General features: G+C 37.8%; 2 protein-coding genes across 3 annotated transcripts; both read right to left on the bottom strand.

Annotated features, from left to right (window-relative positions):
- Window positions 1-359: 359 nt before the first annotated feature.
- On the bottom strand, window positions 360-18,357 carry LOC134845166 (piezo-type mechanosensitive ion channel component-like). 2 transcript variants are annotated; one of them, XM_063862050.1, is made up of 3 exons: window positions 18,288-18,357; window positions 10,411-10,553; window positions 360-8,062 (listed from the first exon to the last, which is right to left on the bottom strand). In XM_063862050.1, exon 3 carries the CDS (start codon window positions 8,057-8,059, stop codon window positions 470-472), a length of 7,590 nt encoding a protein of 2,529 aa, XP_063718120.1. In that variant the 5' UTR covers window positions 8,060-8,062; window positions 10,411-10,553; window positions 18,288-18,357; the 3' UTR covers window positions 360-469. The 2 variants fall into 2 exon arrangements, with proteins under 2 accessions (XP_063718120.1, XP_063718119.1); XM_063862049.1 differs by lacking the exon at window positions 18,288-18,357 and having other exon boundaries at window positions 10,411-12,134.
- On the bottom strand, window positions 18,247-22,881 carry LOC134845167 (putative transporter svop-1). Its single transcript, XM_063862051.1, has 6 exons — window positions 22,577-22,881; window positions 20,723-21,152; window positions 20,268-20,526; window positions 19,872-20,061; window positions 19,267-19,459; window positions 18,247-18,725 (listed from the first exon to the last, which is right to left on the bottom strand). The coding sequence occupies exons 1-6, from the start codon at window positions 22,685-22,687 to the stop codon at window positions 18,424-18,426; spliced, it is 1,485 nt and encodes a 494-aa protein (XP_063718121.1). The 5' UTR covers window positions 22,688-22,881; the 3' UTR covers window positions 18,247-18,423.
- Between the last annotated feature and the right edge of the window lie 771 nt (window positions 22,882-23,652).

Genomic DNA, 23,652 nt, shown 5'->3' with positions numbered 1-23,652 from the left:
CAACTCTTTTTCGTGCTAAAAAAATAGGTCCAAAAAATGAAATCTTAATATATCATGGGTTTTTACTTGTTTAACTAGATAGATCTATGACCCAGCGTATGATATAATTGTGAGCGTTTTCCAACTATGGGACACCAATATTTGAGCAAAAAACTGAAGAAAAAAAAAACTTTTATCTTCAGCCAAAATACAACACACAAACAAAGAAAAAATTATCATATAATCAACTCATCGGCCACAATTATGCGATATTTTTAAAAAGCTACAAAAACCTCACATCTGAGTGGCGTTCCCTCAGATTGGCGTTATAGATAGCAAAGAATAAGGAACACTTCAGGAAAAAAACACTTAAAAGAAACTAATGTATACTTTTATTTAGTAACAGGGGCACTTGAAAATTAGATATTGGAGTTAATTTAGACTATTGTAACATATCACATTAAAAAAAACAGAAAATATCAATTTAAGTTCATTCTATCTTATATTTTGTGTTTCTAATCATGGCATCAGGTGATCTGTAGAGATACTGCAACTGTGCGTACAAGTCCTCCTCCAGTTCAAAATTTTTCGTCTCTCTGCAGAGGTAGATCTCTTTTGTCAAGTTTTGCAGCAATGATACATCTGGAATTTCATCCCACATGATTTTGGCCGCAAACCCAGTAAACATGCCCTTAACTACATTCGAAATCAACAGAACAAAGGCAGTGTATAGGCCCAAGATTCCGTAGCTTGCCACTGAGCTATACATATCTGGGACTACTTTATCCATGACGATATAAATGTTGAACGAGTCAGCGAAATTGCTTGCGTCTCCGTCTGGCATTCGAGTTGTATCTACCAGCCACCATGTAAGTCCAGTATACGAGCCCGGGTCGTTCGCCGTGCCATTTAACTTTAGTCGAATCGTGTACCATTCGTGGCTTCTGTCCACTGAAACTGTCTCATTGTCGACTGTTGCTGTATCTTGAATATAATACACAGAAGGAATAGCCGCAATGATGTCCACGTATTCTGTAGGAGACGAGCCATTTTGGATTAGGTTCGCCAAACCTTCTTTTGCCTGTTCGTCTAACTGTATCGTCGTTGATCCTTGCGACGTAGTCGGAAAATTTGACGCTGACGAGCTTAATGATACTCTGCTAAATTGGTATTCGACATAAAACAACACCTCGTCTGAACTGTTCACGTAATCGATCAACTTTTTCTGTGCAGGTGGCGTGATCGTCCATATGTTTTCACTCTCGCTGCTGTATTTGACCTTCGAAAAGTCACAACCATCCGCGTTGTAAAAGTTCAGCATCAGTTCAGCTTCATGACTCACATCGCCGAGTATATCTTTGCTGAGAGACTTGGCGAACTCATCGCTCGTCAAACTCGTTATTCCGATTTGACTCGCTTCAAAAATCGGAAGATAAGATCCAATTTGCAGTTTAAAATTGGTGTACGTAATTTCAGTCGATACTTTTGTTGCGTTCAGGTACGAAAAAAGCAAAATTGGTCCCCAAATAATGACCAAAAGAACTATCAAGACCGAGAAATAAACAATTTTTGAAGGGAACACTTTCTGCGTTTGGCCGCGTTTTTGCTTCATGTTTTGTTCTGCTATTCTTGTGCAGTTTAAAATAAAAGTGGTTGTGAAAACGTCTTCGACTTCCAGCCAACGATTGAAGCTAAGAGTAGTGCCTGTGAAGATCCAATCCATCAAGACACGGATCTCAAATGCGAACGGGATGTTCACAAACACCAGCATGCACACTTTGTAAACCATGTTATATCTCTTCGAGAAAAAGTTACCTAAAACTCTGACTGGGTAGCTGCATTTGATCTGGTACGCCGAGAGCAACCAGTAAATCCAGCGGAAGAAATAGAACACTTTCGCCGGCGTATTCTCCGAGAAGTACTTCCCAGTTACATTTTTGTTGACGATGATCAGCCAAAAATGAACTAGCAGCACTTGTGACGTGAATATAAATATCTTCAACTTGACGTTTTTAGTCAGGTAAGCTAAACGATCAAATAGTTGGTAAACAAAAAGAATCATTACTATCGCCAGGAATAAAACCGGAACTTGATTTTCAGAAACGATCGAAACTAGAGTTCCTCCTGAATCCACAGCATCGTCGTTTGATACCGAGAACCCATGGTATCCAAAAACAACAATAACATATCCCATGGCATCGAAGAAAAACATGGGCGCGTACACGTCTTTTACTGCTGTGTTGTCAGCAGATTTCATATTGTAAAAGAAGCTCATAAATTCGTTTTTGTACTCTATGGCCTTGTCGACAGCCCAGTCTTTCCAGCCTGACGACTCCAGTTCATTTTCTACAAGATCGGGAGGAAGTATTTGCTCTTGGGGTGGCTCATTAGAAAAGGATGCGATAAGTTCCTCGCCACTATGATTGCCTTCTTGATTCACGAGTTCATCCTCTTCTCCGTTTCCTCCAGCAGCAATAGACTGCGCTGGTTCTCCTACTCCTTGTGGCTCCTGAGATGCGGTGGGCTTCCTCAAAATTGTCAGCGGTGCTGTTTCGTCTTTCGGGTCCGACTCCTCGACTGGTTCCAAGCCCGACTCTTCGCTCCGATGCGATAGTTTTCGGCCAGGTGACGGAGGACCAATCCAAAGTCCAAAATTAACCAAAACATTTCTGTGGAAACAGAGGGAGATCAGGAGTAGCAGTTGTGTTATAAACAGAGAATCATCGTCCTTAATTCCGAAGAACAACACAAGACCCGGAGGAACCGTCTGCGGAGGCACTAAAGTCTCATTGTTGTAATCTAGGACTCTGAATTTCAGACAATATTTTAGCAGAATCAATCCGACTACATAAGTAATACAAAAGCTCCAAAAAGTTTTACTTGGTCTAGGTTTCGACAACAATCCCCAAAGAAGCGTTAGCAGTGCTAGAACAGCATCGGCAATGGAGCCGTTGAGTAACAGACTCAGAGTAATCATGAAGTAACACAGATAGTCAGTTTGAGCTACTAAGAAATAATAGAACGAAAGCCAGAACTTCTTGAGGAGCAGGACCATAAACTCGCCTGCTGTTGGAGGCTTCTCAGGATTTTCCAAAATATCTCGAACGCTTGACGATCTGGGTCTGGGGGAATCTGATGACCCCGGGGTCAGTTGACCAACAGCTTCAGGAGAGTTTGCACCCAATTCAGTGTCTTCTGTTATAATATCAATGGCTACATCGGTAACATTGGATGTTATTGGTTTTCGGTCGATAACCGTCGGCATTCTCAGAGGCCCATACTTGGTAGTTTCTGTTCTCTGTCTAGTTTTCCTAAATTGGATCAGCTGTTTGTTAACTTGTCTGAAGCTACTAGAGGCTCTGTCCATCACAAAACCTAGCTCTTTTAGAACTAAAGTCACACCGTAAAGAAGGTAGTATGTCATTTTTGAGACCAGAATCGGTGCCTGTGATCTGGTCTCAGAAACATCATTTGAATCAGCATCATCTGTTTTATTGTGTTCTTTTTCATAACTTTTATCTATTTCTTCCGTGTCGCAATCTTTAGCTTGCGAGTCATTTTCCTTTTCCCTCTGATCAATCGTTTCAGTGCTTTCATCTTTCTTGTCATCTTTGCTGATTTTCAGCTTTTGTTCTATAAAATCAGTGAATGGTTTCCAACGTTGTGCTATTATTTCATCATCGGGGGTAACTGGTTCTGCTAGAAACAATGACAACTCTTCACTGGCTTCCAATGCGTTTATCAGAGATTCGTCTTCAGGTGAACCGGCAAAAAACTTATGTCCGCTAAAAATGGCCTCCAGGTGCGTTTTGGGTTCTACCCACTCTTCCCCTTTGAATCGTTTTTTGATTTGCTCAACTGCGTTTTGGAGCTGTTTCGAGATCTTGTTTCTCATTTCAGTTCTTGCTTTTAAATCGTCATCATTCATTTTCTGAATCAGTTTTCCACCTTCAACGGCTAAAGCCCGTGACTCTTTTGCATCTTGCATGACAAAATCGTAGTAATGGCTCACAAATATGCGGCGCTGAAGAAGGAGAAAAAGAACACAGACTGTTTCCCATTCGATCAAATCAGACTTAAGTCGCGTATATGGGCACTGTTTGGTTTGATCGAGACTGGAAGGAATGCCGTAGTACTTGTTCAGCATTGTAATGTCGAACATGTTCAAAAAGCGCAAAAAGTCAGCGTGACCTCCATCGGTGAAAAACTCAGTGTAGCAGTAAAATGGCACCAGCTGGAAAAGAACTCGAAGTATGCAGGTAACCGTTGTGTAGGTCAGGATTACATTCATGCGATATACAGCGTTCTTTCTGGGTCTCAGAGCAATGTCTTGTCCCACCCACAGCAGATAGAACCCAAGGCCGAAGAAAATGAAGCCGAAAACATCCACATCCTGCATTCCAGTTAAACACACAACAGCGTACGTAGCCCAGATTCCGTGACTGAAAATTACTTTCTTGATTACATTCAGGGTATCTTTTTCGTCGGTGATGAAATTCGATTTGGAGTAAATTATTCGTTTCCCCTGACCGTCTTCGGCTGGAATTAAAGCTGAGTTCTCGTCATGTTCTTCGGACAAACACTCGTCATTGTTCCCTGCCATGTCAGCAATCCTTGGGCTGATGTCGCGCACTCCGAGTGTATCGCTTATCGCACGAGTTCCATGTTGATTCTTCTCCTCTCTTAAATTGGTCAACAGGTATTTCAAAATCAAAAGCTGGAAAAAATCACCGAGGAGTCGTCCAGCCGATATTGAGTAGCTCTTGGGATCATTAAAATCTGGGATGAAGAAAAATCGTTTGAGAGACAAGGTGTCCACCGATCTTTTGGGGTGTTCAAGCCAGTTCAGCTCCGTGAAGCCACAAAAAACGTCCAGCGGGGGCAACCATAAGAGAAACACGAATTTTATTATCAAGAAAAAAGCCGTAACTAAGGTCAAAATATTTGCCTTGGTCAGTAGTTTTTTCCTGGACGATAGAATCATTGGAACCAGAATCAACAAGTAAATGCTCGAGTAAAAGTCAGCATGAAGTCCGCAATTTAGCAGAACAGTTAGAACTGTTACTTCTAATCCAAACTTATGAAACACGAAGTTAGTCAGGAACTTGAGCATCGAGATCAAACTATCATCGGCGTTCTTTCGGTTCACTTCTGGGAAGATAATTCGATAGTGGAGCATAATTTTTAACTTTTTTAAGTTCTCGCTCGCTTTCCTGGCTTGCCCTGTGTTTTCGTTCTGTGCTCGTCTTTCCAAAATTGCCTTTTTCGCGTTCATTCTACAGTGCATTAGACTTTCGAGCAACACGCAAATTATGAGTAGAAGATAGAACCAAAGATAGGTCAAGGCTGACTTTTTCTCTGGCGCGTTTTTGTCATCGTAAACAGTCAACCCTATCCATTCGAACAAATTTGTATCGATGAAGCTTCGGTTAGAAATTGAAGTATTGTCACATTTGACATCGTAATATACATTTTCATTAATCAGTTGATTCTGGTACGCCATTCTGATTATCACGACTCCGCACGTCAGCACGAATAAGATTTTCTTCAAAGCTCCTCCAGCACCTTGCGGCATTGTACACATTAGTACATAGAACGTCATGAAACCCAAATTCACTGCTGAAATCTCCTGCATTATTGCCACGAAAAGTAACATGAGGAACAGTTTGTCAGTATGAACAACTAGCCACACCCATAACCTTTCACGGATGTATTGGGCAATGGCTTTGACACGTTTGCGGAACATTTGTTTGTTATGAAGTTCGCTTGGATGGTCGTCAGAGGTTCTGCTCATTTCAGTTGCCCTTGTTTCGCTTCCTGGCGGCAAGCTTTCGTCTTCCATTGCGGAGAAGTTGGTTTTGAAATGACGCATGAAACTTTTAAAGGAATCGCCGAAAAAGTCGAACTGAATTTTGATAACAATCAGCAAAACGGCTGTCGGGTAGACAATTTCCAGGGTGTCCGAAACCGAGTTAGTCAGGCCGAACTGAGACAGCACGTCGCGCTGTTCCTTGAAAAAATCGAACTGGTCGAAGAAGAAAGAGAATTGATATATGTATATCACACACAAAGCAGTCATGGTGAATAACAAAATAAGTCGGAGAAATTTCTCAAAATCTGGCAATTCTGTAATTCCAGCTCCCACTGTGAAAACTGTATAGTTCGCGAACACTATGAAAAACAACATGTACACTATATTGAATGCAGTCGGGAATCCATGAGTGCTTACAAATAGCAGAACTACTATGCAAATGGACATCCATACAGCCGAGGCTATTTCTCGCACTCTCTGCAGAATGGCTTGAGTCGATGAATCATCTGCTGTTTCTCTTCGGCTCTCAGTTTCATCGGATATGGAGCCCAAAGGTATTTCGCCATTTGCACTATTCGTGGAGCCCAAATGCGTTTCGTCGATTCTTCCTCGCTTTTCTTTGTAGTGTTGGATACAACTTCTGAGCGAAAACCAAAAAACACACAGGAAAATACACTGCACTCCCAGGTATAAAATGTGCGGCATGGAATCTTTGGTCAGTCTTATATCTTCAAGAGATATTGTCAAATTGAAGGTTCCGAAATCGATTGTATGTGTTTTGTCGACAAATTCACCGTCTATGTAGTCAAGATTGAAGATATACTGGACCAAAATATATACAGTGCAGAAAACAACAAGAAACGGAGCAGCATTTAGTGTGCGCATCTGGGAGTTAGAACGCACCCACAAATAAATTGCAACTAGAAGCAACACTAGACCTATGAGTCCCAAACACCACACGCTCCAGAAGATCTGAACAGCCACTGATACCAAATACGACAGGGAACTTATCGTCTTTTTGAGAACGAACCAGAACTTCTGGAACGAATTTTTCACGTACTCCGAGGTGCTTTCTAACGTCGGGGACATGAAATTCTGTAGAACTGGGGGCATGTAAGACCTGCTAATTCGACTATGTCGATTCTGAAAGCTCACATTTTGATTTGATTCCGTATCCCGGTAATAAGCGTCATCGCTCGGAGTAAACTGGGCCCAGAAACCAGTATAGTGCGCAATCAAGTAGTAGAGAACTAGTATTACAAATGGCTGGACGTAATACTCGGTGGGTAGATCGTGGATGTACATAGACATGTTATCTTCTGCCGCTTCTACGCAGGAAGAGTTTAGAATCCGCTTTATTCCAGTCAGTCGGAGCCACGTTGAATCATAATCAACTTTGTCGTCTATGAAATGAAATTGGAAAATGTAAATTGTCACAAAATGCAGAGCCGAAACCAAAACCAAAACGTAACTTAAACTATTGATTCCTGTAGTAAGAAGGGTCGATGCTGATACGCTATGGCCGGTTCCGATTGTGAGAAAAACTAGCAGGTAAGCGAGGGAAATCAATGAAGGAACACAGCAGGCTGCACCAATGAGAGCTAGGATGTTCAGGATCCCAATTACGTAGGCAAAACTTCTCTGGAAACGATCACTTGGTGTCTTTTCGCTAGCAGGCGAACTCAAGTTACTTGTCTCGGAAGCATTTTGCCTTTCGTCTCTACTAGGTCGAGGTGTTCTTGGCGTCGATTTCGGCGGTTTGAGAGAATTCAATGCCACCACGTGTGATAGCAGCGAGCAAACGCTCGTCAGAATCAGGACAACTTCAGGTCCGAAATAGACGAAGTACATCCACCATGAAGCTTCGTAGAGATCCCCAAGGCCGATATCTATATAAGTCTCTCCCATCGTACTGTTACATGTAAATTCACCCGGTAGATCGTCGACAGTATAAAGAGATACGAGAAAGGAGCCTTGGGCTAAGAGAAATAGAGTAGATATGACTATGATAGCACTTAGGAACAACTTCGTCTGCATTTGACTGCTCGGTTTTCCGGGGGAAGATACAAAAGGGTGTATGAAAAATAGAATGAGGAAAACCCCTGAGAATGCATTCACACGTAGGGTGAACGAACATATTAGGGCAAGAGGAATGGCTACGCGGAAGAAAGCTGCCGCAAACATTTGGCTCTTAGTGAGTTGCTGGCTGCGAAGAGGCGCATGGCGATTCGCCGAGAGTCCACGAGGACTTCGCGTCTCTGTGTTCATATTCTGAAACAACACCAAAATAAGTATTTTTGAATGCATTGGATACATTTACTTCCGATGAAAAATGTTGACACATTTATAATCCAGCAACAATAAGTTGATTTTAGTTTCAACAAAAGCGTTCCAAAACAGACAGTTGAGCTGCAAATTGACATAAAGATGTTCAAACAAACAACACGGAAAAATCATTATATAACGTTTGTTGATGATCATCAACTTCTTTAAAATTTCTAATTTAATTTGACTCTAAACTGTACTCGTTAATTGACTGATTCTTAACCATTTTATGAGCAAAATCTTTTAAACATAATTAAATACCTCAGTGCTTTTGCACATCAAAATTTTATTAAACACTGATAGTCAAAACCGCGTAAAATCGAGCGTCCACAAGAAAACAAAAAACTAAGCGTGTCTATAACATTGTTATTATATAGCAAGGATAGCAGGTTGCTGTGCAATTAGCATAGGATGTTCCGACTATATTCATAAAACTATTTTAATTTTTTTTTCAAATTAGTGTCGTTTTTAGTGGGTTATTTGAGAACTACACAATCGCGTATAAGACAAGCCAATTAGGCACAACCGACAAAATTTGTTTTCAAAAATGAATACCAAACAAAAAATGCAAAAATATTCTAAGTTAATTTTTATTTTTTATACAATAGTTTTAAATTTTTTTTTTGAAAATCATTTTTGTCAAATAAGCGCTGAAAGAAACATCCAAAACCAATTTCTTGACAGTAAAATCAGGTTTATCGAGCCTAGTTTTTTTTTTAAAAAAAATAGATAATTTCCATATAATGAACCTTACTCGATCGCGTTTTTCGTTCGAAATTGAACTAAAAATCAAAAACTTAAAAGCAGTTTTTCGGAACAATGATAATTTTCTAGAATTTTTTTAAATATCGTTCGAATCACGACTGAAAATGCTTTAATATGATATTCCACCAAATATACCACTCAAACATGATAGAGCCTTCTCCGATGATGATTTGTGGTAGCTGATTTAGCGTGGAAAGCAAAAAAAAGTGAAACACCCGAATACAACGTTCCTTCCCACTTTCAATGGTCGGAACAAGAAAGGACCTAAATTCATAAACCCAAAATCGAAAATATTCAATATCGAATTTTTCGAATACAGACGAAATAAAAAATTGCTATACAAGTAGAATTAAAAACCTTCCAACAATTGAAATACATGAACTGAGAAAAAAGAATAATTTTTGTTGCCCACACGCGGATGCCTTGTACAAATTGATATGCTAACCATTTAATGACGCATTAATAATACATCATTATACTTATTCCGATGATTATTTGTAGTATCTAATTTTGAGATGAAAACAAAAAAGCTGAAATATACCCGAATACAAAGTTCCTCCCCATTTTTCAAATGGTCAGAACAAAAACACCAAGAGTGTTTATCAGCGTATAAAGCAAACGTAGGAACATTAGAACTTAAAATGAATCTGAAAGCGATATCGACACCAAGAACTCTGAAGTGTTTCAATACATATCTCATCACGATTACAAGAGCTTGAGGAGGATGTATAACTCAGCCACCTCTGATGTTTATTTGTGATAAGAAAAAAACACGCCAGAAGAGTAAGTCTTTTCCAGTAGATGGCCAGAACATAAGTTTCTTGCGCGTGTAAATAATCTTCATGAAAAATCGTTTGAATTTCAAAGAAAAAAATAGATGGCCTTAAAGCACTTTGAATTTATAGAACACTTTATGATGGACAATTTTTAATGTAAATTAACCCATTTGAGAAAACTAGTTCAAGAGGTAAAACTTTTATTTCGCTGTGAAATCTGATAATTATTTTCCATTTTCGAAATTAGAAGCTGATCATGTTTTCCGTGACCTTTACAATTTCGCTGTTCGATAGTGGAAATTGCCTTTCTTTCAACAATAGAAATGCACTGAACTTACAAAAAAATCACAAGTCAAACAGCAAAAAATCAAAATTGAGCGTGAATATATTTAAAGACTTTTTCCTAAAAAAAAAATCAGCAAGACCTATATAAGAGTACTAACTACGTTCATTACTCTTAATCACTGACCGAAATGATGAAATCTCGCTGCTTAACCAAAACCCAATAGCGGGAGCGGATCTAAGGGTTTTCGACGGTAGGCAAAACTTCAAAAATTTTCGGGGGTCAAATCTGGGAGGCAAAAACCACGTTGTGTTATCCCTGGCTAGCCTAAATCCCCATATCTCGTGTTCTGGAACTGTCAACTGAGCACGAGAATGTGGGAATTTCGCAAGTTTGCGTGAAACTTTAAGGGAAAAGTCCAGTTGCAGGTTCAAAGACACTTGCTCTCACAGAGTTCAACTAAATCTTACTTTTGCTTTATGAGGAGGTTGTCTTCCTCCAATCAAAGGAGAGTCTGGCTCACTGTTGGCGGCTATTCGTGGTCCATCATGGCCCTCCAAAGAGCCATAGTGTGGCACGTCGACAGAAGAGGTAGATAGGACAGCAGATCGTTCTGAAATTGAAGTCGGCTCCATTTTCAGTATTCAATCTTAGACATTATTGAGAATTAGTTAAATAAACAATCCTGTAATGTTAACAAGTTCGGATAATCAATTTGGCAAGATGTTGCTTTAGTTCCATCGATCAAATATGGTTAGCAAAGAAAAATCCGAAAATTAAACTAATGCAATGAAAGATTCGGCCGTAAATAAAGGTTACTTGAGATGAAACAAATCAATAGTTTTCAATGAACTAGTTAGAAAAAGATAAAAAATACCATGGCTGATTTTAAAAAGGCTCGTATTTTTGGCAAAAAAACGATAAAATTATTGAAACTATGGTGGTAAAGCACGATTAAGAAAAATTGATCTACTTTTCACCAGATAAAGTCAGTCCGCCATAAAACTCGAATTCGTTTTTAACACACCATATGCAGAACCAAACTCAGAGCAAACTATGCTAATCAAACTATTAGTTTGTCGTTAAAGTAAACATGTAAAGACAGATCGATCAAATTGTTAGTTTTGGTTGAACAGTGATTTGATACAATATACAGGCTTTAGCTCAAACATTTCAAGCCAACAGTTGGTCAATGGCAAGCTTCAAGGAAGCCAGGCGTTTGATAGAAGCTCTCAAACAATTCATCCGTTTCATTTTGCTCTGAGTTCGAACAAAAACGCCATAAGGTTGACACATTTGGTTTATACAATTTCCGCTAATAAAACTAATTGCTATACAACTATAAAACTATTCAAGTATCCGTTCATAAAACTAATTGCCCTGTTAAATAAAGGCATTAAACTTGAAACTGAGATCTTTCATCTACGAAGAAAATGACTAAATGAGCTGTTCAGCTCTTCAAACAACCGTTCCGAAGTTCCAGGTTACAAGCTGCATACTTCTGTTTTTTTTGTTTCTCTGGAGTTGGAAGTTTTTCTCCCCACTTAAAACAACGAGCACCAATCACGATTGGTCTCGAGCCATATACCTGTTGAAAACAAGCAACATGCACTAGCCTCTGCAATCGCTCAAGTAGTGATCCTTGTAAACAGGATATCAGATCATTTCATTCTCACGGCGGCCTCTGCAAAATATCCTCCTGTACCCAGATTTGCTGACTCCAAGTTATATGACTATTTTGCCCGGAAAAGCTAGTACACGTTTTCTTACTTTTTGCTCGTAAAAGCCAACTACTTTGCGCGGAAAAGCCAACATACTTTCTTACTTTTTGCGAAAAAGTTTTTCCAGTCTTAAATCAAAAACACTCCGTTGTCCAAGTTCGTTATAAAAATATCTCTCCGAGAACAGCAATGACTCGCTGAAGACACACTCACATCAATGAACAGCAGCATGAAACTAAAGGCGTTGATTGATTTCTAAAAAAGAAAATCAAATCACTTGTTTGAAACTTGTCCTCAGACCCTTTGCATTTTGATGAACTCATTTAGAGCTGAACTGACAAGCCCACCACACTAGCACAATTTTCCTTGCCGAAAAAAATTAACTTATTCTAATTTGACTACGCACGGAAAAAATTCGACAGGTCGCACACCTTTAGGTGCCGCAAAGTTGTATACGTCAACGAAAAAATACGAAGTGATTCAAAGTAATGCAGTATTTTAAGAAGATAAGGTAATTTCTGAACTTTACCTTTGAACGCTGGAATTAAATTGAACAGCACGCATTTACTGAGGAGAAAAGTGTTGATGTACTCAAGGAAGCAGACAAAAATTACTGTTTATTTCTCTTCAAAGACAAAATAAAATCATATAAAAGCTCTTTCATTTTCAATAATAATTTGAGGTTGACACATATTTAAACATAACCAATCGAAGATTGGAAAAGAGTAATGGACGCAAGTAAGCATGAAAACTTTCAAATTTCAAAAAAAATAGATGACCTTCAAGCTCTTTGAATTTCCAGAACGATTTATGATTGTTGTCTTTTTGATAACATTAACCCAATTTGAGAAAACGGGATCAACAGGTAAAGTTATTATTCCGCTGGAAATCTAAACATTAAATTCCACTTTTGAAACTAGAAATCGTTCACGTTTTTTTCCGCGTCATTTCTACGTTCGTATTTAGAGAGTGCTATTTACGCCACTTTCAGCAGATGAATTTGAATTGAACTCAAAAAGTGGATTACGTCTCAAATGGCATAATTCCCAAATGGCACAAAAATGAAAAAATTCCCAAATGGCATAAATTTCATGCAACAGTTGCATTAGAAAAATCGAGAAAAACTTTTTCGTGAACCATGGGGGAAAATTAGTCAAACTGTCAATTCAAATGTTGATTGACATTTTATCTTGAAAAAATTGCAGAATTTATTATCAAAAGCGAAAAGAATAAGCTTGCTGTGGTCAATTTTTCTGACAAAATTGTCGCTTAACATTTGTTAAGAAGCTATTAATTCTAAATCTTGTTCACAAGCTTCCGCTCTTGACAAAAAGTTAGAACTAGAAAATGATTGAATTACCATGAAAACTTGACATTTATGCCATTTGAGAAGAGTTTAATTTTTATGCCATTTGGGAATTATGCCATTTGGGAAGTTACCAAAAAGTGCATATATACCTAAATGCATGAATACTTCAAACCTTTTTCCTGAAAAAAAAATCAGCAAGACCTATATAAGAGTCTTCACCACGTTCATTACTCTTAAAAAACAAACCTTACATGAGAAAATTTTTTCGAAAAGTCATTTTTTCCTTTCTCTGATTGTAAGATAAATTTCACTGTGAATTATGAAAGCAAACACGAAAATAACGGCACAAGGAACTTTAAAACGTCACAAATTACAAAAATAAGATTGGGAAAAATAAAAAGATAGTGTCTTCTACGTGATTCGGAAACCAGAGCTACAGCTGCTGAGTCTTTTGAGAGTGGCTGCCCCATCTCTCTTTACCGCTTTACGTTGTTAGCACATTCCTCTTAGAGTAAAGACCAGGCAGCTATGAAGGTGTTTAGAAAATGAGACGGAAATCAAACGGAGAGCTTCGCACCTCTTGCGATACAATACAAGCACAACATGAAATATGAGAGCGGCATCAAAATTGAACAAAAACCACTGTCAAAAAATCTAGATCTATTTTATGTTGGTCGCAAATTGTCATCAATAAAGTTTCTTTTGAGAAAAGCATCTCAACTAGGACAATTGAATGAAAACGAAAAAAAAAAACGAATCGAAAACGAAAAAATATATATTAAAGGAACTCATAACAGGCACACAAGGCCCATACCTAACATGCACATGCTACATTGCATCTAAGCAGCTGCATCTTTACATCAGTGCAGTAAGACACGTGCGAATTCTGTGGACAAAATTGTTTACGGGAAAAAAGTCTAGCACCCGGTTGCAATAACCAAGTAACTACCCGGAGAAATAATCCAAATCTATTGAAGCCGTTTAAGTACAAAAAAACTTAAAGATGAAGAGGTGGAACAAATTGGAGATGGTACATTTACAACCAGCATAAAACAATTGTCGGTACAGAGGTGAAGCGGAGCTTCGCAACACTTGCGATGCGAAAAACATATTGCTCTACAAGATAGTGCTTGAAAAAAGGACAAGTCAAAAAAATTTGAAAACATCAGTTGAAAAGATTACTTGCAAAATAACTTGTAAAAACAAGAAAAATATACAGCTACGAAAATGCTTGTATATGATGAAGTTCATGAGCAGGCTTACAAAAATCATTTAACGAGCACGACAAACTTTGGGTCAAAACCTGTCGAATTTTTGAATTAGTGAACTTTCAGTTATACTAAAAAAAAGGTTCAAATTAAAACAAAACCCATGCTTTGAAAATTAAGCCAATAAAACCCATACCAATGGCGTTTCACAAAATAGCGTTAAAAAACAGAAAATGAGCCGACAGAAATTAGGACGAAAACCACGAACCGTCAAAACATTGAGAAAACTTTTGAATAAGTAATTACCATCTGAAAAGGCCTTTATCTACTGACTACTGAAATTATTGTACAATTATTTGAATTTTTAAGAAATTTAGCATATAACAAGATGACGGATTCCAGGAGATGAAATGAGTCCTGTGAACTTAGTTCTTTACAAAGATAAAAGTCTAGTAGCCGATTTCAGTAATACCCTAGCTGATAGCAAGGGTAAATACGCAATACAGACATGCTGAAAATGACATAAGTACAGATTATAAGATCAACTAAAATTGGACATCATGTGAATAAAAGTCCAGTAAAAAAAAGTCAAGTACCCGGTTGCAATACCCTTGCTTATTGCAAGGCTAAACATTAATTGAACAGTCGAAAAAACTACATCTACAACAAGTTTTAAACGATTCTTTCAAATTAATTTTATGTTCAATATGAAAAAATATGTCGATAAGCACAAATGACATTTAAAATCTTTCAATGAGAGATAATTAATACAACAAATCTTCGGTTGACACGTTTGAGCCGAAAAATATTTTCAAGGAACTTAATCAATAAAGTTTTGAAACCATAAACTTTTACGCACCACCATTACCGAAACATTCCACAGCATAAAAAAACTAATTTAGCGCTTCAAACAAGACATAAGGTGATTAAGCCATGGAAACATCAGCCAAAACGCAAGAAAAACAGAAAAACACTAATAAATTAGAATTCCTAATTTTACAAAAAACGACTCTCAACTTTTGTTATAATTGCTTAAATCAGAAAAAAGCGCATGCTTTCAAAGAGGACAAAAAGCAGACAAACTATAATCCGAATTTCTTAAAAATATATATCTATTTTCTATAGATATCGAAAAAAAAACAAGTAATGGTCTGAATCAAGAGACTTAAAAGTGAAGACATGCGTTTTACCCATTTTATGAGCAAAATCAATTTCTTAAAAATTTAAAAAAAAAACATTGACACAGAGGCAAAGCTGCGCTTCGCATACACAAGCAACGCAAATGCAAAAAAAAACTTTGAACAGGCAAAACAAAATGAAATCATGAAAAATCAAAAACATAGCCAACAGACAGTTGGAACAGAGGAATGAACGCAAATAAATAGAAAAAAAAACACCGACTTAGTTGAAAAAATCCCACCTTTCGAATTTCAAAAAATAATCGATGCCCTTTAAGCTCTTGGAATTTCAAAAAAAATTATGATTGGCGTTTTTTTGATAGCATTAACCCAACTTGAGAAAACTGGATCGATAAGTACAGTTTTTTCCGCTGGAAATCTAAAAATTAAATTCCACTTTCGAAACTAGAAAATGTTCGTTTTTTTCGCGCTATTTCCACGTTCGTATTTGGAGAGTTCTATTTAGGTAACTTTCAGCAGATTAACTTCAATTGAACTCAAAAAATGCATATATACCTAAGTGTATTCATAAATGCACATCTGTAGTTACTGGAGCATTTTAGGACTTTTTCCTGAAAAAAAAGTCACCGAGATCTATAGAGTCTTCACTACGTTCATTACTCTTATAAGATTAAAAATACATCTTGGTAAATTACTTTGATGAGATAAGGAGTAACACGTTCTCATATCTGCTTGTAATTTTACTTACACTAGCCAGCAATAAATCAGCTGCAGTTTCTTTAAATCAAATTGCCAATGCTATGCAGCAAAAACTCGACCAAAAAAAAAGCAATTCAATCTTCCGGATTTGAGTCTCCCACCTATTGATTAGGAGTCTCACGTCCTCATAGTTAAGCCACGGTCGCTTGGAGGGAAACTACTGGCCGAGTTAATGCTGGATGCACCTATTTTAATATTTCGATTTTTGATTGTACTGATACCGAAATGCGATACCGAAATTTCAAAGTTTCAAAAAATGAACTTAACACAAAACACTAGTGATTTCCCTACTTAGTAGGGGAATAGCCGCTAACTTGAAGGAGAAAACTTCTACTCGCTCTTTCAACTGAAATCTTTATTTCAGATTTGGCTGGGTATTTTTCGAAAAAAAAGGTGAAAAGTAGATTCCAAGAAACGATCAAATATTGTGAAGTTTGACGTTTCCTTAACACATTCACTTTTCTCTAATAACGCATGTAAATAGCATCTTATGCAGGAAAGACTTCTACACCCTCATTTTTAGATTGAACCCTTTATATCAGATTTACCTAGTCTTTTTCTTGAATACAGGGTAAAAAACGGATTTTGTGCGATGTCTACAAACAAAACAGAGTGTAACAGATTACACAGGTCAAAAATTGGACATTTTCTGAAGCCATATTTTTTATAACACAGGGAATAGGCACTCACACAGGGAAGATTCGCATATTTGGTTTTTTCTTTCCGTTCAACCCTTGATTTCCCATTTGGCAGGGTAGTTTTTGAGAAAAGTCAAAATATTTTAAGAATTAGCCAAAATGCCGAAAAAGGTCTTCTTTGAGGCAATATTTTTTATCTATCGAATTCAGAGAAAAGCTGATTTTGAGAAGGGGAGATTCCACAATTTATTCTTTTGATTGAAGCGTACATTTCAGATTTGCGCATTTAATATTTGAGAAAATGAAAATAAAATACATGTAAAAAATCCTGCTTCCGAAAATTTTGAAAGCCGTAGAACGTGGTGGGGTGAAATGAAAAGAAGCCAGCAAAATAGACAGGCACATAAAAGAGCCGCCAGTTTGTCCATTGTTTCAATTTTTCGAAAGTCGGCTAAGTAGTTTTGTGAAAAACATTGAAATTTCTGCTAAAAATGCAATAATTTTCCAAAGCGTCGCAAAAAAAAAACAACTAATTCCAATAACAGAACCTTAAACTAGTCAAAAAAAGCCTCAACACATGCTAGTAAAATGCTGATGCTTAAATATGATTCAATTGAAGTATACCAAAAGTGCCACCGAAGTATATCAAAAGCGCCACTTTTATTTGCGACGTAGGTTGGAAAATAAATTCTTCGTAATAATACACTACACCTCACATGCATAATTACATTGAAAAACACTATTGGCCAATTACAAAAACATTTGCTCTCGCAAGTAAAAAGATAAAATTACAAGTTCCAGGCAATGACAGGGTTTTTTCAATATGATATGCATCGCATTCTAGAGAAATATAAAAATTCTCTCTTCACTCTACAACATTTTTTGGCAAATGTAAGCAAAAAAGTAAGGGTTAGGCGTGAAAACAGCAATACCTTTGCGGGTGAAGAACTCGATATAAAATTTTTTAAAGGAAATAATGCCTCAGAGCTTAAAAGGATGCAGCTAATCAAGCCGATGTTAATCAAGTTGAATCGACATGACATTTAAAAATTGTAAACCTGATTTTTCGGCAGGTTGATGTAACACTAAACAAACCATTAAGACTTCGTTTGATGACAATAAAAAAAAACCAGGTTTTATAATCTCACCGCAAAAAAAAACGAACGAAAAAAGACAATCTTTATGAGTGATAACTTCCTTCTGTCGTGAAAATTTTTCGTTTCAATTTTGTACCGCCTCAGATATAACCAAAAAAACTTTATTAAATTTACATCAAGCCAGGCGTTTGTTTCAAGTGGTTTTGTTGTCCTTATGTAGTAAAAAAAACAAGTTTAATGTCAGAGGTTTTAATAACGGTGAATAACTTTATTCGAAGCTACCAGCGTTGCGAAAAGAAACGAACTTACTGAAAAGAAAACGAACTTACCAGCGTTGCGTTTTATTCTGAAAAGAACTGAACTTAACAGCGTTGTGTTTTATTCCCTTCTTTCTCTAGTAAGCATTTACCGTTGGTTAAAATTGAAAAAAAAACATAACTGTAACCTGTTTATTAAACCAGAGCAAAAATACAAACTGAATATAGAGCAGCTTCAATTCAATAAATTACAACATAACACTGTTAATGACGAAATAAACGATCGAAGTGGAGAGATTAAGATCGAATAGTATGACCAGATTTCAGTCACTTGATTTTGAACGGACTGCACGCTCTAGAGAGAGATGGTTAATGTCTCCTTTCTCAACAGCAGAGACGAAATGAATCCGACAAACAAACACGAAGTCCATGCAAGCATGTAACAGTCCACTTCAGATTGTGAGCCATTATTAGCAGTGAACTTGTCGACCAGCTTGCCACTTAAAAAGGGGGAGAACATTCCCCCAAGTAGAGAGTGCAGCTGGAACAATCCATTGGCCGTGGACCTCATCTCGGTTGGGTAGACCTCTGAGGAGTAGGTGTAGAGTACTCCCCAGTTAGGAATCATGAAGAAATAAATGGCGCAACAGCTCACAACTGAAACGACACAAATTAGCCGCATCATTTCTTAAATTGTGGCAATATTTCAGACTTTTTTTAACTGTTTAAATTAGGATGATAATAGCAGACATCATATTTGATTCTCATTGTTTGAAAAGGTCATAAGTTGGAATGATCTATGGCCTAGGAAGCATTTTGTCCTCGCCATTACAGGTACCTTATATAAGGCTCGGATAAAACTCGAAGTAGAATTTCATATTAAAGTTATCTTAATTTATAACGTTAAAAAATAACTCAGCAGCGCTGAGAAACAGTGGTCTAGATGCTCTCTAAGTTACGAAAAAAAAGAGAAACCCTTGGTCAAATTTTTCGGACGTACTTTCCGCGGGACGTACTTTCCGAATAAACGACAGCAATTAGCAGTAAAACGTTTCGAACGTACTTGAAGTATCAAATTAAACCATTTTGAGCTGAAACGGATTTTCTTAATGCATCAAGATTTCGAAAAAAAAACATAATTTTCGCGCACTTGGAATACTACAATAATATTTTAAATGAATCTGAAATAAAGTCCTACCAATGAGCAGTTGCTGGTGAATGAAAGCAGTTGCCAGAGATGACATTGCAGCTAGTAGAAACAGACTTCTCATCAGGTTCAGTCGTCCAATAAATGGCACGTCCACGAGACAAAACGCCAACAGAAGTCCCGGCAGCTCACAAGCAACCATCAAGAAAATAGTCAGATCAGCAGATATAGCGCCCTTAGAAGTTGGTTTTGACACCACTTATGCTGAAACTTAACGTTAGAAAAGCAGATATTAGAGAACTTATTCTCAACAATCCTGTTGAGTTTTACAAAAAACTTCAAATGGGTCGAGTGATTCATAGCACATTTTCATGGTACCATTTTATTTTTACTTCAGAAGATTTCTTGTTTACTTCGACAACCACCATCGCTAATCAACGTCAATAAAAAAGAAAATCAATGAAAAATAATTGAGAAAAAAATAGTCGAGTATTTATTATCCTCTCCTCTTTAAAATAATAAGCATAAAACACTGCTACTCGCGCATTATTAAAAAGTCGTTCTTGCATTTCATACAAATACAGTAACATCTGAACAGTCATTATCGTCTGTTTATTGAATATGTGGTGTGGGTGTCAAAGCCCTTCCTTAGAAGTCAAATATTCGGGAAGAAATAATGTGAGGCCCCAATTAGCCAGACCCTGGAATAGCCAACAGCTGAACAGACAAACAGCCAGTTTTGGGTTGTAGGCGACAACTGATCCGTATGCTTTCAAAGGATGCCAGAGAAAACGTGTCACAATACCTGGTTTTGCGATGTCATCAAGAGATATATCAAGATCAGAGCTAAAAGGATTTTTCATTGCAGCTAATTTAACAATTTATACCGTGAAACAATTCAAAAGACTTGTTTTTTATCTTGTCTTACCTTTCAAGGCTGTTAACTATGAGTTTATAAAATTCGTGGCATAATTAACATTCTATGTATTAAATTTCTATTAACTAGTGCTGCTTTTTTTAAATAACAAAATAATTATAACGCGCAAACCAACCTGCTTTCAAGGCTCAGACGATGCAAAGTCGGAGTATCGGCTTCTGGTTCAAACCTCTCTCTATTCCACCTTGCTATCTTTTTCAACACCTCAATTGTTTCGGAGTATCTCTCGACCGAAACGAGATGCTTCGGAGATTCATCAATCAGAAAAGCTCTCGCTATACAAACTACCAGCATAGGCAGTGCTCCAATGAATATCATGAATCTCCATTTTTCACTGGTAGGCAAATACTCGTTCCAAGGAACTAAGTTGAGCCCTGAAATAAACAAACTTTTGTATTGAACGACAACTACTGTAAATTAAGTTATCAAGAGGCAAGTAGAATGCAAACGATTTTAAAGGCTAGGTGTGTTATTGGAAATTTTAAGCGTGAAAATGAAAACAATTTGATCAGTATACAAACAGTAGGATGTTTGTTAGACGTAAGAAAGCTGTTCTGCTTCGTTTTTCACCTGCCATTAAAAGAACCCCCAGTGCTCCGAAAACTGTGATGACCAAAGTGGCTTTGCCTCTTACTCTTTTTGGACACATTTCATTGAAAATGAGGAAATCAATACTCGCCAATCCCCCCAACCCGAACCCGACTGCCGTCCTCAAGGCCATTAGGAGCCAATATGAGTTCGACAGCATAGAGCCGATTCCAAACAAAGCGGCAATAGTTGCCGATAAGATAAAAGGAGTTCTTCTCCCGTTACGGTCTGAAAAGTATCCAAAAACAACAGCGCCCGCATTGGACGACATACAGGTGGCAAAATTCAGAAACGCAAAATCCATGTTAGACATTCCGAATGAGGCTTCCAGTGATGGTTCAATGTAAACAATCAAAAGTAAGTCGGCACAAACCGCGAAATATCCCGCAGAGCATAAAAGTAGTAGCAATACCTGCAAACCACCAAGCTTTTAAGGTTTTCGCACGCAAGAAGCAACACTTTTCAATTAGAACAAATGTGAACTAAGGGTTTCTGCAAAAAACAATTGTGAAAGAAGGGTGCCACGTCACACAAATAATGCCAAAATTAAGTATATACGTTAAAGCAGCCGTTCGGCCGTTGTCAATGTTTTCTTATAGAAATCAAACCCAAACACTATGTGAACTGATTTGCGAAATAGAAGCAGTAGCCTGAGAATTTGTCATCATTGCATTTTCTACAATGAACCCCTGCAGTTTTTTGGAACCCCTCTGTCTCAATCAGGGGCGGATTTGGGATTGGGGGGGGGGGGGGCGGCGGACGCCTTTCTCCTCAGGGATTCGACCCCCTAGCCAAACCAAAGGATACCCCCTTTGTACTATTTTGAAATATCCATATTTGGTGACGGAACCTAAAAATTGTCGAAAGGCGCCTTAGGCGCCAATATATAGTAATTTTGAGGGGGAGCGCGCGCCGAAAAAACGCGATTTTTTAGACAAATTTTTCCAAAAAGTGCCTTAAAACGTCTTGGCCTATTTTTCAAAATTTTTCCTGTAAAACGGTCTTTTTAGGGCTTTGGGAGAGCTCGTAACTCACTTTCGTCGACCAAAAAAAAATAGGTCGACCAAATTTTTGAAAATTTGTGAAAAATCCGCCCCCTCGAGAAAACCCTAGATCCACCCCTGGTCTCAATTAACGCCCCGCGGACGCCTTACCCCAGGGATTCGAACCCTCCTTGCCGACCCAAAGGCAAATTTTATTTCGACAAATTTTTGTCGAAATAAAAAAAAGTCGCTAAAATTTTGAAAATCCGTTTCCCCCCTGGAGAAAATCTTAGATGCGCCCCTGTGGAGGACCATTCAATGTGCCAGCGGTGGATAAACATTTGGCTAAGTTGTTCTATGACGCGGCCAGGGGCGGATTTGGGGGAGGGGGTGGTTGCGGACACCTCTCAACCCCCCCCCCCCCCCCACCCTTCCCCCTCTCACGAATTCGAGCCCCTGCCGACCCAAAGGGTCCCTCTTTTGTACTATTTAGAGCTATCCATTTTTGGCTGAAGGACCCAAAAATTTTCTAAAAGCGCCTTGGGCTATACTAACTTTGAGGGGCGAGCACGCGCCGAAAAACCGCTATTTCTTTGTCAAACTTTTCCAAAAAGTGCCTGTAAACGCCTTTCATGGCGTTTTTTTTTTTCATAAATTAGCCTGCGCGCAGAAATTTAGTCCAAAATGAGGTCTATATAGCGATTTACAAAAGTTTTGAATTTTTTGAAAATCCGCCACACCCCTCCCCCCCCCCCCTCGAGACGATCCTAGATCCACCCCTGTACACAATTAAATGTCAGCATCAGTGAATACTTTTAGGAAAAGAATATTATTGAACTGCAAAACCTCTTACTTGATATCGCCCAAAAGACCACGCATCAATCAACTGGCATACTTCTTGATATCCAGAACTAAAATCTGGCGCCAATGCTGTGATGCGTTGCAAATTTTCATATCTTGACATTTTCTAAAATGTCAAGTGTACTATTTAAATCAATCCTCATTTGAAGCAATTTTATGTATTTATTGGCCATTTCCATAAGAAACGTCAGAATCTTCAAATATGGCTTGAATCTTTTGAGCTACTCAATATTTTAACGGCTTTATATTTTGTGTGCCAGTCGGTCATTTACGGCAGTTTCGTTTTGGCGGAAAGCTCAAAGTTAGGCGGTACGCTGCAAAATTTCACAAACTTCCAAGAAGTGAGAATTTCGCAAGTATGACTAAACGGCAGTTACATCTGATAGACGTTATCTAAAGCTGTTTCGTGCAACAGAAAGCCTAAGTTTGACTCAGCGTAGTATAAGAAAACCAAGATAAACAAATATATAGAAGGATAAATGTTGCTACTTTCATACTAACATGTACACTAGTGCACAAAATTAAGCGCCACTCAGATTTTTACACTCTAAAATGACTGTTTTCAAAGTCTAGTTTTGACAATTTTAACTTCAACTAGCGTTTAACGCACATCCGGTGCTTCGAAATTTTTCGACAACTCATGAAAACCGCATATATTGGAAACAACATCTGCAAATTTTAAGTGTACTCTGACTGCACCCAATTACAGGGTTGGTAATTTCGTACTTAATATTTTTTTTAATTCCCATTTTAAAAGCGTCATCTAGAAAACTTAATGAGCCTCTGGAGAAAATTGGAGGCCAGATTTGCAACCACTGAGAGTCTCTGAGAGCACCCTACTATAGGGTTAGGAATTCAAAATTTTGTGATTTTTTTTAACCTAAGTTTCCGGAAAAAAAATTGAAAAAAACGTCTTATCTCGGAAACTAAAAAGATTTGAGCATTCATACTAAGAGGCAAGATTTGAGATGCCAGGGTGTACGCTGACAATAAGGTTTGTATTTTCATCGAGTTGGTAATTTCAAATTTTTTGAATTTCTTTGTAGATAAGTTCTTTGAGAAACTTTG

Source organism: Symsagittifera roscoffensis, chromosome 4 (assembly GCF_963678635.1).
Source record: "Symsagittifera roscoffensis chromosome 4, txSymRosc1.1, whole genome shotgun sequence".
Lineage (NCBI taxonomy): Eukaryota > Metazoa > Xenacoelomorpha > Acoela > Convolutidae > Symsagittifera > Symsagittifera roscoffensis.
The sequence above is the reverse complement of the archived record's forward strand: the minus strand, read 5'-3'. Positions and strand labels throughout refer to the sequence as shown.

What these genes read in the sequence shown, in the direction of transcription:
- LOC134845166 (XM_063862049.1), bottom strand. Translation starts at nt 10,575, where the DNA reads ATGGAGCCGACTTCAATTTCAGAACGATCTGCTGTCCTATCTACCTCT. An exon ending in AACCTCCTCATAAAGCAAAA is followed by an intron (nt 8,063 to 10,410) that starts GTAAGATTTAGT and finishes GTGTTGTTTCAG; the next exon opens with AATATGAACACAGAGACGCG.
- LOC134845167 (XM_063862051.1), bottom strand. Translation starts at nt 22,687, where the DNA reads ATGTCAAGATATGAAAATTTGCAACGCATCACAGCATTGGCGCCAGAT. An exon ending in TATTTCTTCCCGAATATTTG is followed by an intron (nt 19,460 to 19,871) that starts ACTTCTAAGGAA and finishes GTGTCAAAACCA; the next exon opens with ACTTCTAAGGGCGCTATATC. An exon ending in TCACCAGCAACTGCTCATTG is followed by an intron (nt 18,726 to 19,266) that starts GTAGGACTTTAT and finishes GTGTCGTTTCAG; the next exon opens with TTGTGAGCTGTTGCGCCATT.